At 37.0% G+C, this 25252-nt stretch overlaps 1 protein-coding gene across 1 annotated transcript in view; it reads right to left on the reverse strand.

Annotated features, from left to right (window-relative positions):
* Positions 1-4590: 4590 nt before the first annotated feature.
* The window catches only part of LOC116717101 (semaphorin-7A), a 58885-nt gene continuing 38223 nt past the window's right edge, over positions 4591-25252 (reverse strand). The window contains exons 11-14 of the mRNA XM_032558205.1: positions 16032-16147; positions 15085-15257; positions 14568-14623; positions 4591-11539 (exon numbers count right to left, since the gene is read on the reverse strand). Coding sequence (XP_032414096.1) covers positions 11190-11539; positions 14568-14623; positions 15085-15257; positions 16032-16147 — 695 coding nt within the window. The 3' untranslated portion in view covers positions 4591-11189. The remainder of the gene's footprint in view (positions 11540-14567; positions 14624-15084; positions 15258-16031; positions 16148-25252) is intronic.

Consider the following 25252-nt stretch of genomic DNA (forward strand, 5'->3'; position numbering starts at 1 on the left):
AAAACTTTGTATTTTCTGTCCTGGAGGGTATACTAAGAAGCTGGTTCAGTTGTAAAGCAGGTTAAGTTAACCTTGTGCTATAGGTAAAGCACCTAATTTTCTTAACTAAATGATGCCTGCAGGTATATCTATTAGCAGGTTTAATTTTGCCTGCACTTGGTTGGGTACATTATTTTAAGTGTATTTGACAAGTTTACCAAAATATAAAAAATGTCATTCAAACTGCATTTGCTTTGTTTTACTTTTTACTTGTACTTTTCATTACATTACTTGAGTACATCCATTTTTACAGTAATTTCCATACTTAAGTACAAGAAGTTTCAGATACTTTAAGACTTTAACTCAAGTAACATTTCAGTCAGTGACTTCGACTTTTACCAAAGTCATATTTTGGAGAGGTACTTATACTTTTACTTGACTCTGAGATTTCAGTACTTTATACAACACTGAGGAAAATATCCAGAAGGTTCACAAAATTCAAACAATGCATTATCTACAGTATCAAGAGTGGATGTTACTCATTTCAGATTTTACTCTTTGCACAGGTTCTACAAAAACATCTACGAGTACAACCGAAATTCTTCTAAGCAAGTGTCAACAGCTCTCTCTACCTGACGGCAATCAAAGAAATAACTGAAGCTGTTATTTTTGGTTGAATAACTCCAGATTCTTTAAATGACTAGCAAAAGCTAATGAATGCAAAAAGGTGTTTACATAAAATATGTAAATACATTATACATGCATTATACATATATATATATATATTTTTTTTTCTTTGTAATCCTATGTTATAAGAATCTCCTTGCTGTTTCAGTGCTGAAAGTCTTGTTGCATTCTATCATGACTTTTTCTCAACATTTAGGAACATATAAATATTTTTTCTTTTTTGCTGAGCAGGGCTCCAGGTTGATCTCCGTGTTGTGGTTTGGCACCGTTCCAGATTATGTTTGTGGTTTCGTTTCAGTCCTTTAAAGGTAAAATGAGCAACCTTGTACTACCAAAGCTGCACAATCTAACTTCAAAGTGAAACATAGACTTTGCATCTCTTTAAATTGCTAAGAGCCGTTCTGCTTGTCGATCTGGTGTAACAATGTTTTTATCCTAAGATTGGGTGAGTCCATGGAAAAAATTGCAACACCCTTGGCTGTTACAGTAAATCTGTCTCTGCTGTCGGATTGGGGCAAAGGCTCTTGGAATTTCAATGTTGCAGGAAGGAAATACAAGTCAGAGGGAAGGGTGCTGCATTTTGATATTCCACTATGAAGTTTTAAAGGTGACTTGCTTAAAGTCTGACTCTCATTTAATGAGCTACAGTCCCTCTGTGTGCAGCAAAATCATGAAGTCTGATAACTGAACATAACTAGTCTCAGAATCTCTCAGAACTGCAAGGTCATTAAGATTCTCAGCACTCCTAATAGGCACAAAAGCAACATTTCTGTTTCAGCTTTAACACTTGGAAAGGCCCTGCATATTAATCATTAACAAAAAAACCCCCAAAAACTGAGATTCTGTTTCTCTGCTGACCCTTTAGCTGAGAAATGATGATGATAACAGCAACCATATTCAGAATAAGTTAAATGTCTTAAATCAAGCTGCTGGTTGATGATGAACATACAAAGCAGTCACAAAACTTTTTCTATCTGGATTTTTATTTTTTATTCTAACATTCTGGCCAATACAAATTGGAGAAACTAAGACTTGTCATGTTGTGGAGAGGCGTTTTTTTTTTTTTGGATGTTACTGGCAAGCTGGTTGGAATTGATGGGGAAGCCGAATTGGGTTACATGAAGGCCAATCTAGACTTGTGTCTCCAACATCCAAAATCAAAAACTGGAAATTGCAAACTGAAACAACATTACCAAAAATTGATGGGGTCTGAATGCTTGAACTACTCAGTTCTCAACAGGAAAGTCTGCTGGGTTACCATTGACTTGACATATCTGTTCATTATAAAAAGTGTTGAGGTGAGAACTAAGAACAGAAAGTGAGGTGATGGATATTTGGATCAAGAAGCGATAACAGGTTTTAGACAAGGGGAATAGCTAATGATTATAGGAAGGTAGCTATTGTAAACATTGTAATGTGAACTTCCGCAGCCTCAATCTCACCTGACCACCTCCAGACCAATCAAGAGTCCGTCCCAGTGATCCCCAGCTGCAGACAGGGATTTAATAGCTCAGGAAGGCAGTTGGACCAGTCAATATCTGGCTTGGTGTGCTGAAACCCAGTTGTGTGAAGTTTTACAGCACCTTTTCAGCCTGAGCTTGCACCTGTTGAGAGTACTAATGCTTTATTAAAAAAGAATAAATTTACAGCTTTAAATCTCTACAGGCCAATACAGCTCACTTTGAGCATAATGGAGATATTAAAACGATATATTGCCACACATCAGGTGGCGTGTTGGACCTGCACAAGACTACCAGCTTTATGTGTGGGTAATGTTATAATGTATATGTTGAAGAAGGAACTTTTTTCAGACACATCCAACTTTACATTCCTTATTTTTGACAACTTCTCAAGCACTTTTCAGTTAAATGGCTAAATCTGATTGTGAAAACCTTTGCCTTCTGGAGGTTGTCAAATAGGAAGGAGGATTACCAATTTTTCACTTCTTCTGACAACTGGAGAAATTTAAAAATTTCATCAAAGTCTGAGCAAGTATTTCTGTAATATTTCCATCAGCAGAGAGAAATAAATGGCTGACTCAACTTCACTTGAATCATATTGCTGCTTGCGTGATTAAAAACAGCCTTTGAACAAGTTGTCATCAGTTTTTTGAAGCTTCATCTTGTGACTTTTTGTTCTGCTATTTTTTGCAAGGTCATTGGTCTCTGTTGAGTCATCATTTATCACTTTTCATATGTTCTGACTCATATGCTGCAGAATTTTTACTAGAAACCTGACTGCTTCCAAGTGCACATTCATTCATGATGTAGGTTTGGGATGACTCTCATTCTGCTCTGAATTCTCTCACTATTCAAACGTAATCAAAGGTTCTCCTCCTCCACTGTTAATTTTGGAAAAGTGACTCATGCTTAAAAGAACAAGTTTGTTTTTTTTCCTGGAAGTCTTCCACTTTTTTCTATAAACAACTTGTTTAGAAAATTCAATTGATTTTGAACATTTTAGAAATTGCTCTAGTTTAATCCAAGTTAAATTTTACAAACAGTAATATTGAAATTAAAAAAATGTTTTTCAATTTTGCATGTCCTTTAGTGAAAGAAGTATTTGACTCTCTAATCTAAGCACTTTGTCATCACTAAAAGTAATCAATACTATTTTCTTTGTCAGACTCCTCATATTACTAGATGTTTGTTTCTTTTTACCTTGACAGCAGGTAAAAACATACCATACAGAGCAGTCAAATGACAATGTGAAAAGGTGATACATCTGCAAGGCTGGGGTAAGACAGCCGGTCAGAAGTTATAGAAGATATTCATGGGGAGCCATTTTTCTGGCCACAATTACCGACTTTACTGTACTGAGATGTTAATAACAGGGCCATGTACCATAAAATCCTGGACGACAACCTTTTTTGTTAGTCAGTACACTTATGATGAGTCTTTTTAGTATCACAACAACCCAAACCTTTTCCACAAGACAACAAAGGATTGCCTAAAGAAGCACATTAAGGTAAAAGAGAGACAAAGCTGCTCTTTGGATGGGATTCTTCTTAAAAATCTATGGAGGAAACTAAAGCTTATAAAGGATTTAGGTTCTTTTTCCTACTCTGCCAGGATCCATTTTGAGATCTATGCAAAGAGAGACAAAAGTTGTACATTTAAATAACGGTGCAAAAGGTTACATGTGAACAGTTGAACAATCAGGGGAAAATAAGCATAAAGCCAAGAAGTATACTCTAAAAGACATAACCTCATTTTTTACACATTTATTTGAGGCTTTAGGGGTGTAATTAAAAATGTGCTAATGATGTATGTGTTGAAGAGGTGTGGAAACACATTAGCACACTTGCTAATTAGCACATATGTGTTAGACCAGCACCCTTGTTGGATTTCTTTTGGTGAATGCTGCAAATAATTCTAAAACTAATGTACTGTATAAGTTAAAACAAAAAAAAAAAAATTATGTTTTTTCATACACTGCTGTAAAGTGTTACCCTGTTGTTGCAACACAATTGGCCTGAATCCCTTACAACATATTTGTGCTTAATGATGGATAGAACAATTAAAAATAAAGACTCCAAAAATTTGGGAGATGCTTTTGTGATTAAACATATTCCAAACATATCTCAAACAAGATTTTGCAAGTCTTATCAGGGCATCAACCTTTGACCAGCAGATGGTGCAACCTGCTTGTCCAATCAGGTCCCGCCACCATTTTGCATTTTGGCGCGTGTGGACATGCCAAGTCTTTCCTGTTAGAAATGAGCTTAAGGTTCATAGATTTGGCTTGAAGCAATCATCAGTACAAATGTATTGGTTTGCATTTACAGAATTATGCATTTCTGTAACCTGGTAGGCAAATAAAGTCTATGCAAGGCAGAAGTTTACATAAAAAGCTTTTAAAACTTGTATTCATGCAAACTCCTTAAAGTGTGGAAAAAGTCCCAAATAAACAAATAACAAATCATTTTCATTATACTTATAATTTTATTAATTTTCACTGCACATGTTCAGGGAAACACATGTCGATATGAATTTGTTACATGAATATCTATTGCACTATAGATATCTGTTATTTAAAAATACATGTCATGAAATGGTATTAGAATGGCATGGCACCAAGACAGTATAAATCTCTTTTTCATATAGTAGAGTTTGGCACATTGCTATTAAAAGTAAATCTACCAAGACACAGAATCATGGGCACACATCATGTACAGTACTTGACACTCAAAAGCCCCACAGCAAACAAAAAAGCAACCCGCCTACAAGAATGATTAATTTACAACAGATAACGGGATCCACCACAATTCTGCCCCCATTGAAAATCAAAAGCCTGCTTTGAAGGAGATTAGCATTTAGCCAACTGGCTGACAACTACAGATGCCAGAAAAGCGATAACGTAATCTGCACGTAGCAACTGCCAAAATCCATATCATAGCAATGACTCAGATGATCTTCTTAGGTTGATTATGTCAGCAAGTTCAGGAAGTTCTGTAAATCTTAAACCTAGCAGTAAGTGTTGTTTAAACAAGTACTAAAAATATTCTGGGTGATTAAAAATGTTGGGCAATGATCAATGGAGAATCGATTCCACCCTCAAATCATGTCTTTCCTTCATGTGAGCAAACAAATCATGTAAACTAAACTAAAGATGTAAACAGTAGTATTGGCTTCAAACATGACATTTTTGATAATTCATATTATACAATGTTGATTTATTTTTTTCTAGTCTACTAACAGTCGCTGGGAAACTGAAAACTGTCAGTAGAAGCAGAAGGTTAATGCCTCAATTCTACATAGCATTCTGCATGTATTAGAAGGGAACTTGTAGCTGGATAATTGTGAATAGATCCTCTTATGTGGTAGTTTTCAAGTTTGAGTTACTACATTTACTTCATATCTGTAGTTAAAATATATTTTTACAATTTTGATGTAATTAATGTTAACATGAAACCATAATTCAAACATTGTACACAAAGATTCCCCTTGACTACAATAATATATTTAAAAACAAAAACAAAATAAATAATATATATATCTTATAATAAATTATAAGACACTGCAATAGGAATGTTTTTATATAAAGAATAGAAAGTATTTTTGATCATTATTAATATTCATTAATGCAGCAGATTAACTATCATTTGTTAATCTTTAGCTTAAATGGACACCGAAAGCAGTCATTCTGTAGTAAAAGTATGTTTGTACATTATTATTTTAATCTAATTCTGTTTCTGGTATTTTTAAATGACTGGTATTGGAGTTCCTTACTAAACTCTGATCACAATGATTGACTGCTTTTAATGGATTTAAGTCTGCCATAGTTACAGCTAGCCATGTGGTCACCCAGCTATCCTTCAAAAACTACAGCCTAATATTGTGTGCAGGACAGAAAACCAATATTTTACACCTGACACATTATGTTGACTTTTCAGCAGTGCAAGAAAGACTGCAGCTTTTTTTTTTTCATAATTTTTCCAAGCGACCTGATCTGAGGAGTGTGCTTAGACAGATATGGAGGACAGCTGCAGATAGTGCAGCTAAAACACAAAATTGTAAAATGTTCAAAGCAAAGTGTTCAGTTAAAAAATACCTTTTTTTTTCAGTCTTCCTTGTATACACCATCATGTAATGTTATGAGCTGAATGATCAAAATAACAAAGAAACATGCTAGCATTAGCCTAGCACATTAGCAAACATTGGCAGCAGGAGTATGATTTTAGTTTATTAAAGACTGTAGCTGTAAGTAGGACTCATAAGTGTTTGAAAACATAACACTGTCCAGAATGAACTAATTTTTCATCAACGTATCAGTCACTGTGGAAAAAAGCAGATACTGCTGTATTGGGTATGTCACTGGTGACAAAGAGAGGTAATACTGATGAGGTAATACTGAGGAAATGTACTGATTTTTATTATGGGCTTGGACTCTATATAAAGTGTTTTTTTTGGGGGCTCTTCTTTGAACTGGAGACAAAAAAAAATCAGATTGAGAAGTCACTTAGTGTCAACCATTAGCTGAATTGCCCTTTTATGAATCTTAATATTATACACTAATAATCTGAATGGCAGCTAAATCTTACCTAATCTCATATGGTTTATTTGAAAGGCCATAAAGCAATATAAAGCATGGCCTCCCTCGAAAAACTAAGTGTCAATGGACATCATTTTTAGGAGTATTTCAGTTTGGCATGACATAGTTCATATTTGCATATTTGTCTTAGAATATTTGATGCCCATATGTCCTGTTCAGATGTTTCTAAAAAGAAAAAAGAAAAAAAAAGCTTGGTTATCCCAAATGAAACCACTAACAAATTATCAACCACATATTGTCAAATATATTTTTTTGGCTTTCACTGTAACTACAGTTACATGTTATGATAGAAGGGGGTGGTTACTTTCAAGTAGGTTTTGAGCTGTTTTTTTTCTTTGTTAATAATCAGTTTTGGGATACATGAAAATTCATGCCCCAGGCTCAATCACCAAGTTGGACCACATATCCCACTTTACTCTGCATCTTGTGATAACAGCATCTCTAATCTAATCACATAAACACATACAGCAATCAGCAGTTAAAATTGCAGCATAAAGAGGTTATTTGTAAAATTGCCTCAAGCAAATCCATGATTTTTGTTTATTTTCCGCCAAAACTCTGCGGCAGGTTGGAGTAAAACAGCCTGTTTTAAATGTTGAGTAGCACTTAGCACTTGGCTGAAGGCTAGAGTGAGCTTCCCACCATGGTGCTGACAAAGAAAATCACACACAGGATTACCATTAAACCTGAAGTGATTATCCGTGAGTTTGCCTGTAAGGAAGATCGGTGTTCCAGTAGTACTTGGGTTTTATCAGACACAAAATGTTATTTGTCGTAAGGAAGGAGGGAGTTTTCAAATGAACATAAATGAAGCAAAAAGCACCAAGTGAACAGTGTTTAAAGATGCCTTGCTTTCCCTTTTTTTACCCTTTTATGTCACAGTCAGTGGCTCACATCTGGGGACAGCAGAATGCTAAATGAGGAACACAATGCTGTGTCACACACATGCATTTTCACAGTGGAGAAGAAGATTGCAGCCCGCATCTCTAATGGCCTAAAATAAATTCTTTAATAGAAAACATGACAGGTTGGCTCTGTTGTCTGATTAACAATTAATGACATTTCTGCCACTGTGGAAGGTTGATCTCAGACAGATTCATGTGCCTTTAGTGAATGATAATACTCCATTGCCTCAATGGAGGACTCGTTAATCCAATGCATAATTCATCACTGAAAAGGTTTAGCACAGTGTTTGATATTTTAGGGTTTATGATTATGTTTTAGTATTTAATAGCAATATACACCAATGTATTTTTTTCACCATTTTTGTCCACGGTCATAAAAATTAAATTAAATTAAATTAAATATGATGCTCCAGTGATTGGATTTAAACACTGCCTCTTGTTTCCGATAGAAAATGCTCCTGTTCATCTGTGATGGCCTGGTAAGCACAACTGTGAACTCCTTACACTCAATTAAAGTAAATGGTCTTAAATTACCAGACCAGGAAATGATCTTCTTTGAATTATTGAAGCCTTTTGTTTCAGAGATTTAAAATAAAAATATAAAAATACAGCGGCTGTGGCTAGGTGTCGCGTTCAAATCAATAAATTATCAAAACAAATGCTTATATATGTAGGCAGCAATGGTAGAAATCAGTATTTGCAGAAAAAAAAAATCCAAAACACATTGTCAGTTGCTAAGCCTTTTTTCTTCTCCTGGAAAACTATAAAATGTACGTGAAATATATGGTTTCACTTAGTTTGAACTCTTTCTGTGTTTATCTAAGCATCTTTACTGAAATGATTATAGCATAACGTCTTGCTCACAACTTTAGGCATTGTCTGGTACAGTGGCGGTTTTTGCATAAATGTTGCATGACACAGAAACAGAATTTAACTATGTTTTTGAGAAAGCTATGAATCCAACATTTTTTGACATTTTATTGTTTAAAAGTACAGTTTCAGCAATTAAGTCAGTCTTTTCAAGACTGTACTTATGTTAGTGTTTTTAAATATCAGTAGGTCAAAACTGATTTGAACGAGACAACAAAAGATTTCAGGTTATTAGGAAAAAAACAGTGATATAGCCCTTTAGTTTGGAGCTGAACATCATCAACTGGCTGTGGTGCATTACCATGTTTACTCACAGTGCTTAAACTGTGCACAACATAGGAGGGCAAACAGTCCCCATTGACATGCAGATACACAATAAAAACTCAATCTGGGTGCAACTAACAGAACAGGACAACCTTCCTCGTGACAAAAGGGCAACCTGGGCAAAGAGCAATTTCACCCATATCAAAAACCGCCACTGGTCTGGTATAAAGAAATCATTTTTCATTATTTACAAAGAAAACTGCTCCTCTTTGACCAGGAGCTATGTGTTCTAATTTCCCAATTTTGACGTACATTAATGGGTTGTGGTAACAACATGCCATCATCTACTTAAAAAGATCATTATCTCTGTACCTAACTTTAAATAAGAATGATATTTAATTGAATATCACAGATTATGAGGACAGGGTAAATGAGAGATGATGGCATGATGAAAGGAAAAGAGCAATGCATGAAGCTGTGAACAAGGCAAAGTTATGTTGTTTGAAACCATCTGCTGTAACATTGCTAGAAACTGCCCAGTCTGAGGAGGAAGTGCTGAGACACAGTGATGTTCGAGGCCCATCCTACTTTCCATCTAAAAGCTCACTTCCTCCCAGCCACATTGTTAGACTCAGCTGCACTGAACATTTCCCCAAGTCCAACTGAGTCTGCAGTTTTCACCCTCAACTGCAAAATTGTGCTTAGGAGTCCATGTCCCAAAAGTATTAAGGCTTTTAAAATCTCAATACCAGACATTTTTAGGTTCCAATAAGCTTAGACAATAAAGTTGAACAAGAGGAATGAAGAGATGTAATAGCATTATTAAAGGTTTACATATCCACAAATAAGCACAATCAAGGTAATTTCAAAATATGTAGAGAAAAGTTTAAAAGAATTGGCCTGGTATTGGTGTTTTTTGCCCAACTCACTGGATATGTTCATCTTTTTTAGTAAGAGAAGAAAGGTTCGCAAAGCACCACATCATGGTTGAATGACATTATTAGTCAGCAAAGTTCTGAATTTTACAGGTTTTATCTAATGCAATCAGTTGCAGCTGTAGATATGTTATTTTTGACCAAGATATCCACCTTATTTTTAACAGAAATATAGACACAAATGGTGTTTTTTGTGCGTGACTTTTGGTCAGGCACTTCCGGCCGCTGGCTAGCTAACTTACTGTTCACCGTCTTCATAATAACTCACTTAACATTATGGCTTTGAGAATATCCTGGTTCAAAGGAAATAAATACTTGGAGCAGAAGTCGTTAAGTCACAAACCGCTTTCTAGAGCTGAACGTGGATGTTTGGTGCCCTATGACCTTCATCCCCTGCCAAGGGATGAGGAATCCCTTTGCCTGTGGTTAAAAGCTTTAAATTTGAGAGCAACCGTATGTTTGCTCTTTTCGTTTGATGGACACAAAATCAAAAGAAGACCAGGCAATGAATGTATGTATGGAAGTATATTTATATGTATGGGTATACACACGTGAGTGTGCTCTGAGAGTAAAGTGAAAACATTTATTCTTTACAGTACTGTCCTTACTGTATATTCACTACCAGTAAATGGCACAAGTTCAGCAGTAAGATGGGGGAAAAAAAGAAGAAGAAGCTTAAGAAAAAAATGAAGTCTTGCTTTAATGTAAACTGTAGGTGTGTTTCATTGTCATCCTCATCTTTGGGCAAAACATGTATGTTCTCTATTCAATTAAGTTTCTCGTATCGGAAAGAATATCCCAAAATTTTACTTAAGAGTAGCAATGCAATATGATTATTTCAATGAGCAATAATAGAGATGATGGACTTATGTGGTTTTTGTTTTGCAGAAAATTAAACTGAATTGCAATCTAATTACAACAAAGACGCATCTTGTAAGTTAGCATGCACTGAAGTGACAATTTATTAGCCTACCTTCCATAATATCACCAATGCATGACTTCCCCTCACCCGCGACACAGGAGCACCTGGCCATCTCTGCACCAAGTGACAACACAAAATAGTTAAAAATGTCCTCATATGTTAAGTGAGGTCACTTCTTCATATCATGCCACTTGTGAAATGTTTGAGGGTGCTAACTTGCCATTTCGTTTGTTCAACAATTTTAGGAAATGTACCCACAACAAAGTTCACAAGTTTAGCTAAGCTGCTGTTAGTTAGCCCAGGAAAGTGGAGAAATGAAAGGGTCACAGAAAAACCGGAACCTGGACCTACATTTACTTCCATGTTCAAAAATAAGGTGGATGGGATAGTTTGAACTTTTTTATACTAATATGTTCTTGATAAAAACCTAAATAAAAAAACGTTTCAGGTGTCAGTGCACAACCCATCCATGAGTGCCGGTGCAATGCAAACCTAACTCCCACAATGGCCCCTTGTTTATCCTGTCAGTTGGAGCCACTACAAAAGAGAAGATAGCATCAGTGTTAGCTATAGTTAATGAAGCCATAGGGTCACCACAGCAAGCAGGGCTGAAAGGCCCAAGATGGAGGCAAATGAAGCAGATATAAGCCTCCCATCATTCACCAGCCTGAAGGAAACAACTTCCACCTTGAATCCGTCCTCAGTGGCCATGCAGCGGAAGACACCTTCCTTCAAGGGAGTGTTAACAACCGGGCCCAGTACGCAGAAGTCTCCGGAGAACAGGCACGGGTAGTTCCTTTTGCAGTTGTCTTTCTCCCAGCGGTAGGTGGCATGAAAGGAGTGAACGGGGCAGGGCAGAAACACGGTGGTGTTTTTTCCTTTCACCACAATCTCTCTTGGCGAAGTTTGCCGCAGCTTAAGTGCTGAGTAAAAACACAAGTAAGTTATTCTATTAATAGTTCAGCTACTCAATTATTACAAGGTTTTTAAAAACTTCTCAAGTATTTACACCTCTTAAGCTTTTTCCCATCTTGTCAGCTTAATGTTATTGTACTATTTTGAAGATTTTATACACCAGTAAAAAGTACTTTCCCCCCTTACAGATTTGTCCTATTTTGTAAAAAATAAAAGTTTTAGATCATCCATTGAATGTTAATATTAAACAGAGATAAGGTAAATAAGAATACGCTTTCAAATTCTGATTTTATTTATTAAGGAGCCCTTTAGGGAACAAACTTTTGCATTCCCTTGCAATATTTTGTGTTACCTCGCAATAGGTTTTGCGTTCTCTTGCAATAATGTACTGATTAGTTCATGAGGCATAATTGAATACTGTAAGCTTTTCTTACGGTGGCCATTATACTTTCTGTTAATATACTGTATAAGGTTTTCGTAAGGTTTTTCCCATGTATGTTAATATCTCATTGTGAAATATCTGACATAAGCGTGCAGTGAATAAATCAATTTTCAATCCGTGTTTTGCACAAAAGATTTAAGAATATGAGGCTCATTAAATGTGTATACATTGAAATTTTACATTTGTGACTGTATACAAAATAGACCAGCAAATATTGCAGTAAGCACATTGCGAGGGAACGCAAAAGATTTTATTCCCCATCTCTCCTAAAAGGCTCCGTACTTTATGAAAGGAAAAAAAAAAACTAAGCCAAAGAAAAAAGGTACTAATGAAAGTCAAGAATGTATTGACGAGATCACAAAAAGGCCCATATCACTGGGCAAAACCAGCATCAACAAAAGGGTTGTGAGGTGATGTCTTGGCCTGTCTCTCATTTGCCAAAAACAGGTAATATACTTTGGGCTGGCAAAAAGTGGACAACTGTTTGAGCCTCTTACAAGATGCCCCAAAATGAAGGCAAATGACTTGCTAACAGCCCTAAACAGACTGTTCATGCTGAAATATCCCCCAGTGGAGCTGAATTAAAGCAGTTCTGTAAAGAGCAGTTGGCCGAAATGTCTCCACGGTGATGAAAAAGTCTCATTGTCTGATTTTATAAATTGTAGCCATCAAGAAAAGCACGGCCAGATTTTAGCTTTAGGGGTGAATAACTTTGTCAAATAGACCCAGATTAGATTAAACAGCTCTTTCTTTAAATAAGTGAGACATCATTTGAAAACTACTTATTGTACTCCATCTGGTTGGTTTTAATATTAAAATGTTTGATTTAAACATTTAAGTTGACAAAAAGGAAAAAATTGAAGGAATCTGAAATGTGAGACAAGTTTTTTTTTTTATTTCATGCCACCCTGTCCACATTGTAGAACCACCTTTCACAGTAATTACAGCAATTGCAATTCCAGACTGACAGTATGTTAGAGTCATTGCCCTGCTGCTCACGTCTCAAGTCTTTTGCAGCCCCTGACAGGCTTTGATTCAGGGTCCTCCTTCCTCCTAGAGGGGATGGTGTCACCAAGGTGATGTTCAGTGTTGGATTTCTTTCACACTTTGTGTTTTATATGTAGGGCATGGTAATCAATTTGTTTTCATTTAATTACATCACATCTGTCCAAATGTTTGATTTCCAGTTTCTAAAGATCTAGCACCTATTGATTGATATTGTTTGCTAAAGAACATGTTGCTTCCACCTGTTTCACAATTCCTCCCTTTCAATATAGTAGCAGAGGGAAAATGACCACAAAACTTTAACAAGATAATATAATTTTAATCAAATAATCACTGATATTTTTTGACTGCCTCAAAATTTTGTCTTAAAGGGGGATACTATATATTTTCCAGGCACATAGTGCAAATTTATAGCACAATCAAGTAACTATGTTACCTTCAGTTATTATATAAATGCTGTATGTAACTATATTACTTAAAAGAAATTAAACTTTGCAATTTGACACATTCAAATCGGCCTCCGTCTCTTTAAGAAGCTCCTGCTCTTTCCAGCATGACACCTTCAGCACATCATCACAACAATGTTTCTCCATTATGCCGTTGACAGTCATTTTTAGGAGCGTCGGACTAAGAAGTAGTTTGTACAAGTTCAGAAGACGAGCTGTTCCACTGGGTGTTTGTTAATTGTTGCTGCTGCTAGTCTGGAGGATCTAAGTAGTTTGTGAGGGTTGATCTGTGAGGCAAAAGCTGGGCTTGGAGACTGTGGCTTTATGGAAATAGTTGCCGCATTATATGAGAAAGCTTTTTAGGAACTCTAAATGTACGCCACAGGAGATTCAAGAATAACTCGAACATGCATGAAAGAATCAAAAGCAACACTCGAGGTATTTTTTGATGACGGAATAACATAAAGAAAAAAATTCATTTTACATAATACCTCCCCTTGAACATAAAATGCATATCTGTAGGGTACTGGCTTCATGCAGGAAAAAAACTCGAGTCAGTGGAACATTTTAGTGGGTCTTCAGCTCTGCTAAAATAAACCTAACAATATCCATGCTACTGTGAATTATTTAGAAAATTAGTAGGATTTATGGTCGAGCTTGGGAGTCATGAGACTGTCGTACATGCTAGCTTCGTTGCAAGACTGACCGCTACCGGAGATCCTTTCTGCCCATGACATCATCATCTGCAATGACTCTTTGACGATTCCTGGATGATCTGAGTTAAGACAACATTTAATTTTTCTTTGGGATAAACAAGGTGTTCTTTCATTGAATTGAATAACACTAAAATATATTGGTTTTCAGGAACCGGAACCAGTGATACAACTTGAAACAGATGCAATGTCAAACATCAGATTAACTAAGTGCCTCTTGTTGCTACGCACAGTCAAGGTTGCATTGGGGTATGAGATTTGAGACAGGGCAAGTCATGAAATAGAAGTATACTGTCCCTTTGGGGAATTTGGACACTGCTCAATTATATGATAGTCATCTTTTGTTTTTTTGCTATAGTTGCACAGAAACGCTACCACTGTGGTTTAATTAAGACGGGAAGAGAGTGGGAGAGTGTAGATAAGAGCTCACCAGCAGCTTCCTCACAAATGGAGGAGTTGGAACTATCGAGATTCTGAATAAGAGTTCTGTAAAGAAAAAAATGAGAGAGAGAGACAGAATTAGGAGCAGACAATTATTTCACAAAGGGGCTAATGAGTCTCTTTCTTTCATAAAGCTGGCATTACTCATAAATTAACATTAGCAGAGCCATAACAGCAAAAATAGGTGGAAAAAAGAGAAATTATTCATAGGCTAGGTCGTTGCTATTGTTTTTATATTGGAAATACGGCAGAGAAAAGCTTGACAGTCAAAATGTAACATGGCTTTACATTTGAGAATTTCATTCTTTAACATTTTTATCTGTCTTGGTATTTGAAGCTAGTTTCACCATTCTAGAGCAGGAGATTATCACACAAACCATATAGGCATTTCCCCTGAGAGTCTTGAAAGGTGTTAAAGAAACTTAGCTGATTCAGTATCTTATATCTGTTGGTTGCAATTAGATGAGCCAATAGTGCTGCAGCGATGACATCATATCTAAACTTACCCAGTTGTGACGTTGTATCCGGGCGGGATGGCGATGCACTTCCTCCTGGCCTTGTCCCAACCACAGTAAGGATCCCTGGAGAGGATGCACTCTCTGCATGTGTGGCCATAGCGCCTGCAGTCAGCCAAAGGCAGACGCTGGACTTCCATAGCAGTACCGACATACAAGTGACCCTAGAGAGAAAAAGATTCAGCCATTTAGTATACATATATCACTGAATGCCGCTAATTTTTATTGTGCTAGATCACTGGTGTCCAAACTCAGGACTCAAGGGCTGGCATTCTGCATGTTTTAGTTCTTTCCCTGGTTCATCAACCTGAATCAAATGATGGTTCATTAACAGGCCTCTGTAAGCTGTGACACACTGAAGGAGATAAATGGACCATTTGGATCAGCTGTTTTGGAGCAGACACACATTTAAAACAGCCAAGACACCAGCCCATGAAGACTGGAGCTAGACACCAATGTGACGCTACTGTAATAAAATATGAATTTATTGTAAAGCTTTTTACACATTTTCACCAAGACTGTCAACAAATAAGATTTTAAAGTTTTTATGTAGCCATTTTGCTTGAACTTGACCATAAGCAATTGCATCTTCTAAAAACAAGCTTTGAATTTATGCACCAAATGGATAAGATTCTTGTTGTGAGTTTATCACATCTCTTTCATTTGACTGTCGTATTCAATCAATAAATTATGTATATGTGGATGTTTAAGCTTTATCAGTAGTAAAAAGGAAAGCTGAATTTCTCCCTTTTCACTGACAGAATCAGGTCACATGAAGGAGACATTGATACAGAAAAGATTTTCTTTGCTATGTCTTTTAAAAGAGGTTCCTACAGCTGTTCCTTTTTTTCTCTTAGATATAGAGTATCATTAAAGATTAAAAGCATAAATTCACCTAAATAAGACTTTGCCATGTTTTATTGAAGCATCACTTGTACCTTTTGTGAGTCGATGGCCATATTTAGAACAGGCCCTTCGTTGTGGAACAGAGAATACTGAGATATGATGAAGACATCCTGGATGGTGTGAAGAACCTTGAGAACTTTGCCTTGGTCTGCAGAAATAATGAAGGAGAACACACTTGACATAGATTGAGGAGGTTAGATGTGACGTTTTTTAATCACATCAAAAGAAAACCCTTTGGTGCCACTCAAACTTTAATATTTGATGGATTTTACTTTTCTTTGCTTAGCTTAAGTGGCAGTCATTATTATGCAATTTGACGGATTTGCAACTAGTAATTCCAATTTAAAAGGCTGAGTAACGCATAAATTAACATTAATGTGCATGTGTCAGATAATGTTTTCATTTCAAACAAGTAAAAAGCAGTCTTTTTATGTATTAATTTTTTTCCTTCTGCTATTTTTGGGGTAAATCTTTGGATGTATATATAAAACAGTCTTGATGTAAACTAATTTTGGACTAATATATTTAGGTGGGGCAGATGTAAATGAAAATCTGGAGTGGGCATATTTATTGCTCCCCTTCTCGGCGCCTGTACGTTGGGGTTTACCCCGGTGAATGAGAGGGTAGCCTCCCTCCGCCTATGGGTGGGGGACGGGTCCTGACTGTTTGTGCTTACGGGCCAAACGACAGTTCAGATTACCCACCCATCTCCGGCAGAACTTTGAACACGTTCCGGGGGAGGTGGAGGACATTGAGTCTGAGTGGACCATGTTCCGCGCCTCCATTGTCGAGGCGGCTTATCTGAGCTGTGGCCGCAAGGTTGTCAGTGCCTGTTGCGGAGGCAACCCTCGAACCCATTGGTGGACACCTTCGGTAAGGGATGCTGTCAGGCTAAAGAAGGAGTCCTATCGGGCCTTTTTGGCCTGTGGGACTCCGGAAGCAGCTGATGGGTACCGGAGGGCAAAGCGGCATGCGGCTCGGGTGGTTGCTGAGGCAAAAACTCGGACGTGGGAGGAGTTTGGAGAGGCCATGGAGAAAGACTTCCGCACGGCTTCGAGGCAATTCTGGTCCACCATCCGGAGTCTCAGCAGGGGGAAGCAGTACAGCACCAACACTGTTTACAGTGGGGATGGTGTGCTGCTGACCTCAACTCAGGATGTTGTGGGCCGGTGGGTAGAATACTTTGAAGACCTCCTCAATCTCACCAACATGCCTTCCATTGAGGAAGCTGAGCCTGGGGACTCTGGGTTTGGCTCTCCAATCTTTGGGGATGAGGTCGCCGAGGTGGTTAAAAAGCTCCTCAGTGGCAGGGCCCCGGGGGTGGATGAGATCTGCCCGGAGTTCCTTAAGGTTCTGGATGTTGCAGAGTTGTGTTGGCTGACGCGACTCTGCAATATTGCATGGACATCGGGGGCAGTTCCCCTGGATTGGCAGACTGGGGTGGTGGTCCCCCTGTTCAAAAAGGGGGACCTGAGGGTGTGCTCCAATTATAGAGGGGTCACACTCTTAAGCCTCCCTGGCAAGGTCTATTCCTCCACCTGCCCCAGGTGGAGGAGTTCAAGTATCTCGGGATCTTGTTCACGAATAAGGGAAGAAGGGAGCAGGAGATCATCAGGCGGATTGGCGCAGCATCTGCAGTGAAGCGGGTGCTGTACCGGTCTGTCGTGGTGAAGAGAGCTGAGCCAAAAAGCAAAGCTCTCGATTTACCGGTCGATCTATGTTCCCACCCTCATCTATGGTCGTGACCGAAAGAAAGAGATCACGGATACAAGCGGCCGAAATGGGTTTTCTCCGTAGGGTGTCTGCGCCTTAGAGATAGGGTGAGAAGCTCAGTAATCCGGGAGGAACTCAGAGTAGAGCCGCTGCTCCTTCTCATCGAGAGGAGCCAGTTGAGGTGGCACGGGCATCTGGTCAGGATGCCTCCTGGACGCTTCCCTGGTGAGGTGTTCCGGGCACGTTCCACCGGGAGGAGGCCCCGGGGAAGACCCAGGACACGCTGGAGGGACTATGTCTCTCGGCTGGCCTGGGAATGCCTTCGGATACCCCTGGAGGAGCTGGAACAAGTGGCTGGGTAGAGGGAAGTCTGGGCCTCCCTTCTGAAGCTGCTACCCCCGCGACCCAACCCCGGATAAGCGGAAGAAGATGGATGGATGGATGGAGAAGTTTACTACCTTCACTGGGATTTTAAATGCTGAAACCTCTATGTTACCAATTTAAGATAAAAGAATAATAATCCAGAAGCAACATGTGATTGTTTTCAAACACACCATCATCTTAATGGCACAAAGTCAGTGAAATAAATCATATGTAGCAAGAAAGCAGGAAATTGTAAAAGGATTTCAAAGTGAAAATTGTGACAATATGCAGTCATAAGAATTAAAATGCCCAATGTTAAATAAAAAAATGTCTAATTGGGGGGAACCAGAACAGCGAACTTTGCTGTTTCCTAACAACCATACTTGACAGCTTCTATCACCATCACCATAATATTTGAAGTTACATTCTCAATCTTTCATCTCTGTTTTCTATTTGAAGTGTTAGTTAATTCATGCTCATTTCAATGTGGCAATGTTATTCCAGTTTAAAGCAAGGCATCCTTGCAGATAATAGAAAACGATGTGCTCAGATTAATTGCATGTTTCATTAATTATAGAAAAGAAAGTTCCCCAGTTTCCAATACGATCACAGAAAAACATGGTCTGCAGCATGTATACAAGATAAAGAAATTTTTTGTTTTACAAGGAAGAAAGGCACCAGCAATGATCTGATAGAAAAGCTTCAACCATTAAATGAAGATTTAATAAATGAGCAACTTTAAATTGCTCATTTTCCTTTCAACTTTCCATAAGGCTTTCCATTGATCTGGGAAAGCATTAAAGAACATTTGCAAACAACTTTAAGTCTGCTATTCAAAATTAAGTAAGCAAAAATAATCTGATTAATAGTTAGGATTATCAGAGTAAATGTCCCAGCAATGTCACCTGAAGGTCAAAACATGTAATGCTTGGAAAAATTGTAAACAAAATAAAAATATAGATCTTCATCCTATATCCCACGGGTCACATGTTCCATGTAAGAAATAATGTTCTTTCAGATAGTCAAGACCAAACCAAACATATTTGTCTTCTATGCAGAGTGCCATGATCAGAGAAAAAACAAAAGTACATTTCAACACAAATACTTCATACAAACCATCAGCATAGAAATGTGAAATGCTTTACAGCCACAGGACCTGAAGACATTACAGTTATTGAGCCCATCACAAGAAACTCTTCTTTATCCAAAAGTATTCTAAAGTCAAATCAGAAGTAATTTGTCCAGCAGTTCAAACTCGACCCAAACTGAGTCAACAGAGCAATGATTCCAAACCCAGTAGGAAATCTACAACAAAATGGCTGTGGTGTTACAATGGCCCTGTCAAAGTACAGACCTCAGTCTGATTGTAATGATGTTGGAACAAGTGTCTTCAGTAAAATGTAAAGGATTTTTTAAAAGATGACCAAACTTCTCTAATGGCAATTTAAAAGACTTTTAAAGTTATGCAGAAAACAGCTACATCAAATTATTGCAAATTATAACCCATTTCACAGACTGATCAGCTTAGTTTTTCCAAGAACAAAGTGACACTCATTGAAAGTTTCTTTTGTCCCATGGCTGTTCAAGTCAATGCATCTTTTAAATATGTAAATACGCTTGTGGAAGCAGCATGTCACTGCTCTAACAGAGTGACAAGGGAGCTGATTACCAAGAAACTCATTTATTGGTCTGCTGTCTGGATTCGAAGTTCTGCTCTAATGCGCAGCAGGCTGCGGGAAAAAGCAAGATAAACTTCTGACTTAATGAAATGTATTCATGTTGCTAAGTTAAATGACTGAATTGTTCAGATTGGCCAATTTCACCATTTGTGTTTTTGTTGTCAGACACAAGCATTGATTTTTAACACTACACATATTATGCAGTCCAGTCATGAGGATTGTATGAAGGTTTGTAATTTAAAACAGAAAAATTGTGTTTTGTCTGTTCTATGAATAAAAGTGCACAAAGTTCCAACAGATAAAAAGATGCAGCTGAAATTCCAGACATGACTGTACAGCTTTCCTCCGTTAGTCAATAGTGCATGCACTCTCAGTTTGAAAGATGATGAGTCATTATTTTCAGCAATGAGCCATCACTTTTTTGCCCAACATGCTGTGCCCCTCCCATCTGAGCAGCCACAGCTTACATAGTTTACAGTATCTCACTCTTGCCACCGTTGGTTGCTATTTCCCTGCAGGGTTTTATTTCTAATAGTTAATTTTTCTTCTCACTTCTTAATAATGCTCATTCTTATTGTCTACAAACAACTTCTTCTTGTCCAGATAACCTGTCAGTTTGATGTAAAAATGAGTCAGATTGTTTTTTTCGTCTTTTGTCACATAAAAGATTGTTTTACCTTCTCCACTATAAAAATGGGAAGCTGTGATCCCTTTTATTGCACATTTTCATTTCCTGAATACTCTGCCTGTCAGGCACTTTCTCATTTATAATCAGACAATCAGGTTCATGCTGTCACTTGGTTTTCTTTTGTCTCTTTTTTCATGGACTTCAAATCCTTCGGTGTTGTCAAAGATAACTTTCTCCATTCTTTCCTGTTTATTCTCCTGATTCTTTAATCCAGTCTGCAGCTATTTTCAGATCTTTCATCAAACCAGCGTATCAGCACAAAAAGAAATAGCTGAAGGGGAAAGGGTGACGTTACTGAACTCCTGTGACATCTGCTTGGCAAATCTGTTTTTAGCCATATTTATGCAGGCAGAAACTGCTGAGGGGACATTTGCTTAAAGGTAAAAAGCTTCACACTTTACCTTTAAATCTCCACAATTACACAAGTTTATTTTTAATTAGTTGAAGACAAGAAACTAGGGAAGCTTTTTCATAGCTTTGACTCAAACATTCCATTATTTTACGGGAATAATCAGTTTTACATCTCTCAACTTTGATATTCTTTCCCGACTGAAATTTTGATAAACTAGATGAACCTCTCCTGTGTGACTTTCCAAGCACAGCAGCAAATAAAGGAATATAACTTCTAATCTGGAACATGAAGTCAGGCTAAAACAGATATATATCTCTGACATTTCTTCAGCCCTGAGGAAAGCTTCTGTATAAGCTCCATGGCCAAAACACTCAAAACCACTTTGTGCCTGTGGTGGTCAATCTGTCACTGACTTACTGAGGTAAAGTAAATGGATCCTTATTTTTTCATCCCTAACAGTGTACTGATAGACATATTGACTGTTTCAGTTACTCTGCAGGCTTTTACAAGTCTGCTATTTTTATTTCAGCTAAGGAACTTCTTAGGGCTCACTGCATCTTTAAGCCATCGAACTACAATATTGTTCCTCTTATGCATATTTGATGCAGTTCTTTCCATTCTCTTTAATAAAGCTAGTGTAATTTGGAAGAATCCAATTCTGTGTCACAGAATATGGTGAAGCAAGAAATGTTGTCAAAGCTATTGTTTATTTTAAATAGATCATGTGATAAAAAGGTACAATAATAATATGGTGCACCTCTAGTTTTTAGTGGGTATAAAAAGACTGCATGCTACAACAAGTCTTGCAAAGAAACGGTAATAAAATAAAAACAAAAAAGTAAGTTTTAGCTCAAGTTCAAGGTTTTTAACAGGAAACCAAAATAAAGTCAATTTTCAGAGGTAAATAAATCACCTTAATTTCAGAACAAATCCACTGCCAAAATAGCATTTCATTTACAGCCTCATTGAATTAAGATAAAGAATATAAAACACGGTAAATTTACACATGGTCATTTTACGCTGAGTCCAGTTTACTCAATTATATATTAGTTTGTGATTGTTAGCCAAAAAGTTTGTTTTATAAAGTAAATTAGTTTTATAAACTACAGTGCATTGTCTGCTTTTTATGGAAATAATTAATGGTTGATCACAAAAGGTATGTATCCTTGCAGAGTTAAATTAATTGCTTTAGTAATTTAATTCATCTGACAATAGAAAAGACTTATTTGTATTAGTAGGGGAAGAGCTTAGGCTATGCCACATTTGAAACCTGTAATATGTAAAAAGAAAATATTCTGTGAAAGAGTAAAGTTAATATGCTGTGATTCTTTTATTTCCAGAAAGACAGAGAATAACTGGCTAAAACTGAAACCAGCCTGACAGAGTCAGAAACCAGTCACAAAATCTCTGATATTTGCATCTCTAAATTACAGTTTTAGTACAACTGGTTTTACAATCATATTCTCCTGATGAAAACAGCAGTTTTTCAAAAATCAAGCTTCCATATTTAAGAAAATGTAAGTTAAATAAAAGCAGGCTAATTTGTTTGACCTAAGTCCTACTGAAAGGGTTCTTCTGTATTGCTTTTAGGCATCCATTTGCACTTCTCTTGGCTCAGCCTTGAGTGCAGCAAAAGCTCTAAGAGCTTCTTCTAAAAAGATTATCTGTGAGCTTTCCATCCTATTGCATTGCCATACCATGGAGTAAATGAATCTCTAAACTAATGCTACGTTTTTAAGTCCGTGTTTTCCCTTAGTTATAATAGACAAGTAGATACTTAGAGTTTGGCAGAGTTTGTGATTTCGTTTTCATATTGCTCTCAAAGTTTAAGAGGCATCACTTAAGTGTGTTTCCAAGCTTCCACACAAATCCCTGTGGAATTGTATCAACTTTATACATTTATTTTTTCATAAATGCACATATGCCCGTGAGCCCTGTGGTAAAGTTCTGTGACTCACCTTTTTATGATACGCGTGATAAAATGTAGCTTCAGTGAAATTAGTATCTATAACAAGATATCAACAATTTTAATTCCAATCTTATTACATTGTGGTTTGTGAATCAAGTTAACTTTATGTGGAAAAGTAAAGCCTTTGCACCAATTATTTACCTTTCACAGCATTGTTCAAGGAAAACACAATATGTTCTTGTTTTGTTTTGGTGGCTACAGATAAAAAAAAAACATGAACTGGCATTTTAAAAATCAATTTAATCCTTTTAAATGTTTCCTGGGTCGTGATCAAAAGCTGAAGAAATTAATTTAGTCAAATACTGCTTCACCCCGCTAGCTTGGTTCACTGTATCCCAGCGGGACCAGTACAAGGTGTTTAAATCACAGTAAACTGTGCTTTTACTTATTAGGAACATGTCAACACTTTGTTAGTTTGTTCAAAGGCAGTGTTCTTAAATTATTTCTTTTAGCTTCCAAACCCAGGAGACTTTCTGGTTATATACAAGATTTGTACCTAGCCACATTACTAAATGGGTGAAAACTGAATAATAACAGTTTTTGTTTTTTTCTACTTTATGGCAGTTAATTTAAAAATAACTTGGAAAACTTATTTTCAAAGAATCAAATGTCATCTGATATCAAAACCCAATTTAAAACATATATTTAAACATATTCTGTGGTCCCTTTCCAATAGACATTTCATATCAAGGTATCTGATGTGCAACTTAAGACAGACTTACAGTTGAAACCAGAAGCTTCTTCTCAGTGACATTAAACTTGAGTAATTTGTTTTCTGCTTTCTCTTTTCACCTGTTTTCTCAGGCAAAACCTAGATAACAAAACCACAAATCATAAAAAAACACACCATCCTGATATAAATCTTTTTACCGATATTGTCAAAGTTGTGTTTCCACTTTGTTACACATTGACAAATTTCATTTCATTTTTTTCCTTTATTTTATTTTGTTTGACTTTGAAAATTATTAATGTTCAAAAGTACTATGTTAATAAACTAAAACTGAGTCTACCAGTAAAAGGATTCCAGTACCAACATGGGCTGAAAAGGCATTCAGAGCAGTTACTCTCTAGACTTTAGCCAGAAGGTTAAAGCTCTGACACAAAACGAACAATGATGCCAGTCATACCACCAACTTTTAAAAAATGTCTAAGCAAGATGTAAATAGTTTGAACTGGTCATCTTGTCTCGAGAAATAGTGGACAGAACTGAAAACCAATTTAGGTCAGAAAGGAGCAAAAGGTCAAAATTCCTTCAAACTATGATGCAAGGTTTTGGAAAGGATTCTCAAATTAGACATTTTTATAGACAAATTTTAACTAATACAAAGGGGAAAAAACAACATGTATTTTATTTTTCAGGTAATTAGGAAACAGAAATAATTTTGGCAATTCTAACTGACCTACAACAGGGGAAGATTAGACTAATTTAATATCTGACAGTGAAAAAAGTGTGTTTGTTTATACAGTGTATGTACACTTCTGGTTTAAACTGTTTGCAGTTGTCTTGTTTCACTTTGTAAGCCAGTATTACTAGAGTTATAACTTGAGCACTCAGTGATGTTTGCATTATGGACTCACATCTTACAATTAGCTTTTGCAAAACCTAATTTTCAGCCTCTTTCATGCTTATGAAACATATTTGCTGGATTCTCCCTCAGTGGTGAGGAGTTATAACCCCAGTCTGCCAAAATGTCCTTTTTACCATCGCTGGACTCAATGCAAACCCACAGCTGCTCATTTGATTGGCTTTGACTTTTAGAATCTAATCCTGTTTCCCTTATTTGACGCTGAATAATTTCATAGAGGTAACTTCTCTCCATGATTTGCACAAATATAAAAGGCTCTTTGAAAGTAATTATGATGACTGATTAGCTCCACTTGGTGCATGATGAATATTAACACCCTGCACTCTGAGGGAAGGCAAGGTAACATCAAAGGTGTTTAAAATGAAAACCTTTTATGGCAAAAGTTTATCCACAAATGACAATGCCTGCATCTATGGGTGCAAAAAATAATAATAATAAAAAAACAAAGATAAAAAGTGCATTTCTAATGCAATGTTTTCCCTGGCCTCAGTTGGAAGAGTGAATCAAACTGTTCTACTTTCTTTTTAGGCCACCATAGAAATCCACAGCTGTTCATTACTGTCCCCTTCCACAGCATTAACTGACACAGTTAGTAAAGCCCACAGTGAGTGGCCATCAACCTTTTCTTTTTTTTAACTTTACATTCGTTTCTGTCTGCTAAAAATACACCCAACCCAGAAAGGCCTGATGAATGACGGGAATACAGTCACTGTAGTAATGACAGAACCGACAAACATCTTTTTGGTGAACTTCAGAGTTGTGACACATTCAGAACATACAGAGCATGAGGATACAAGTTGTGATGGTTGCCATAGTAATGCTCTTGAAGCGCAACACAATTTTTAGATGAACTGCTACAAGCAACAGCTGTGCCTCAGAGTCACTGCTTTGACTGAAGAGAGG

The sequence above is a fragment of the Xiphophorus hellerii genome, chromosome 3, assembly GCF_003331165.1.
Source record: "Xiphophorus hellerii strain 12219 chromosome 3, Xiphophorus_hellerii-4.1, whole genome shotgun sequence".
NCBI classification, from domain to species: domain Eukaryota; kingdom Metazoa; phylum Chordata; class Actinopteri; order Cyprinodontiformes; family Poeciliidae; genus Xiphophorus; species Xiphophorus hellerii.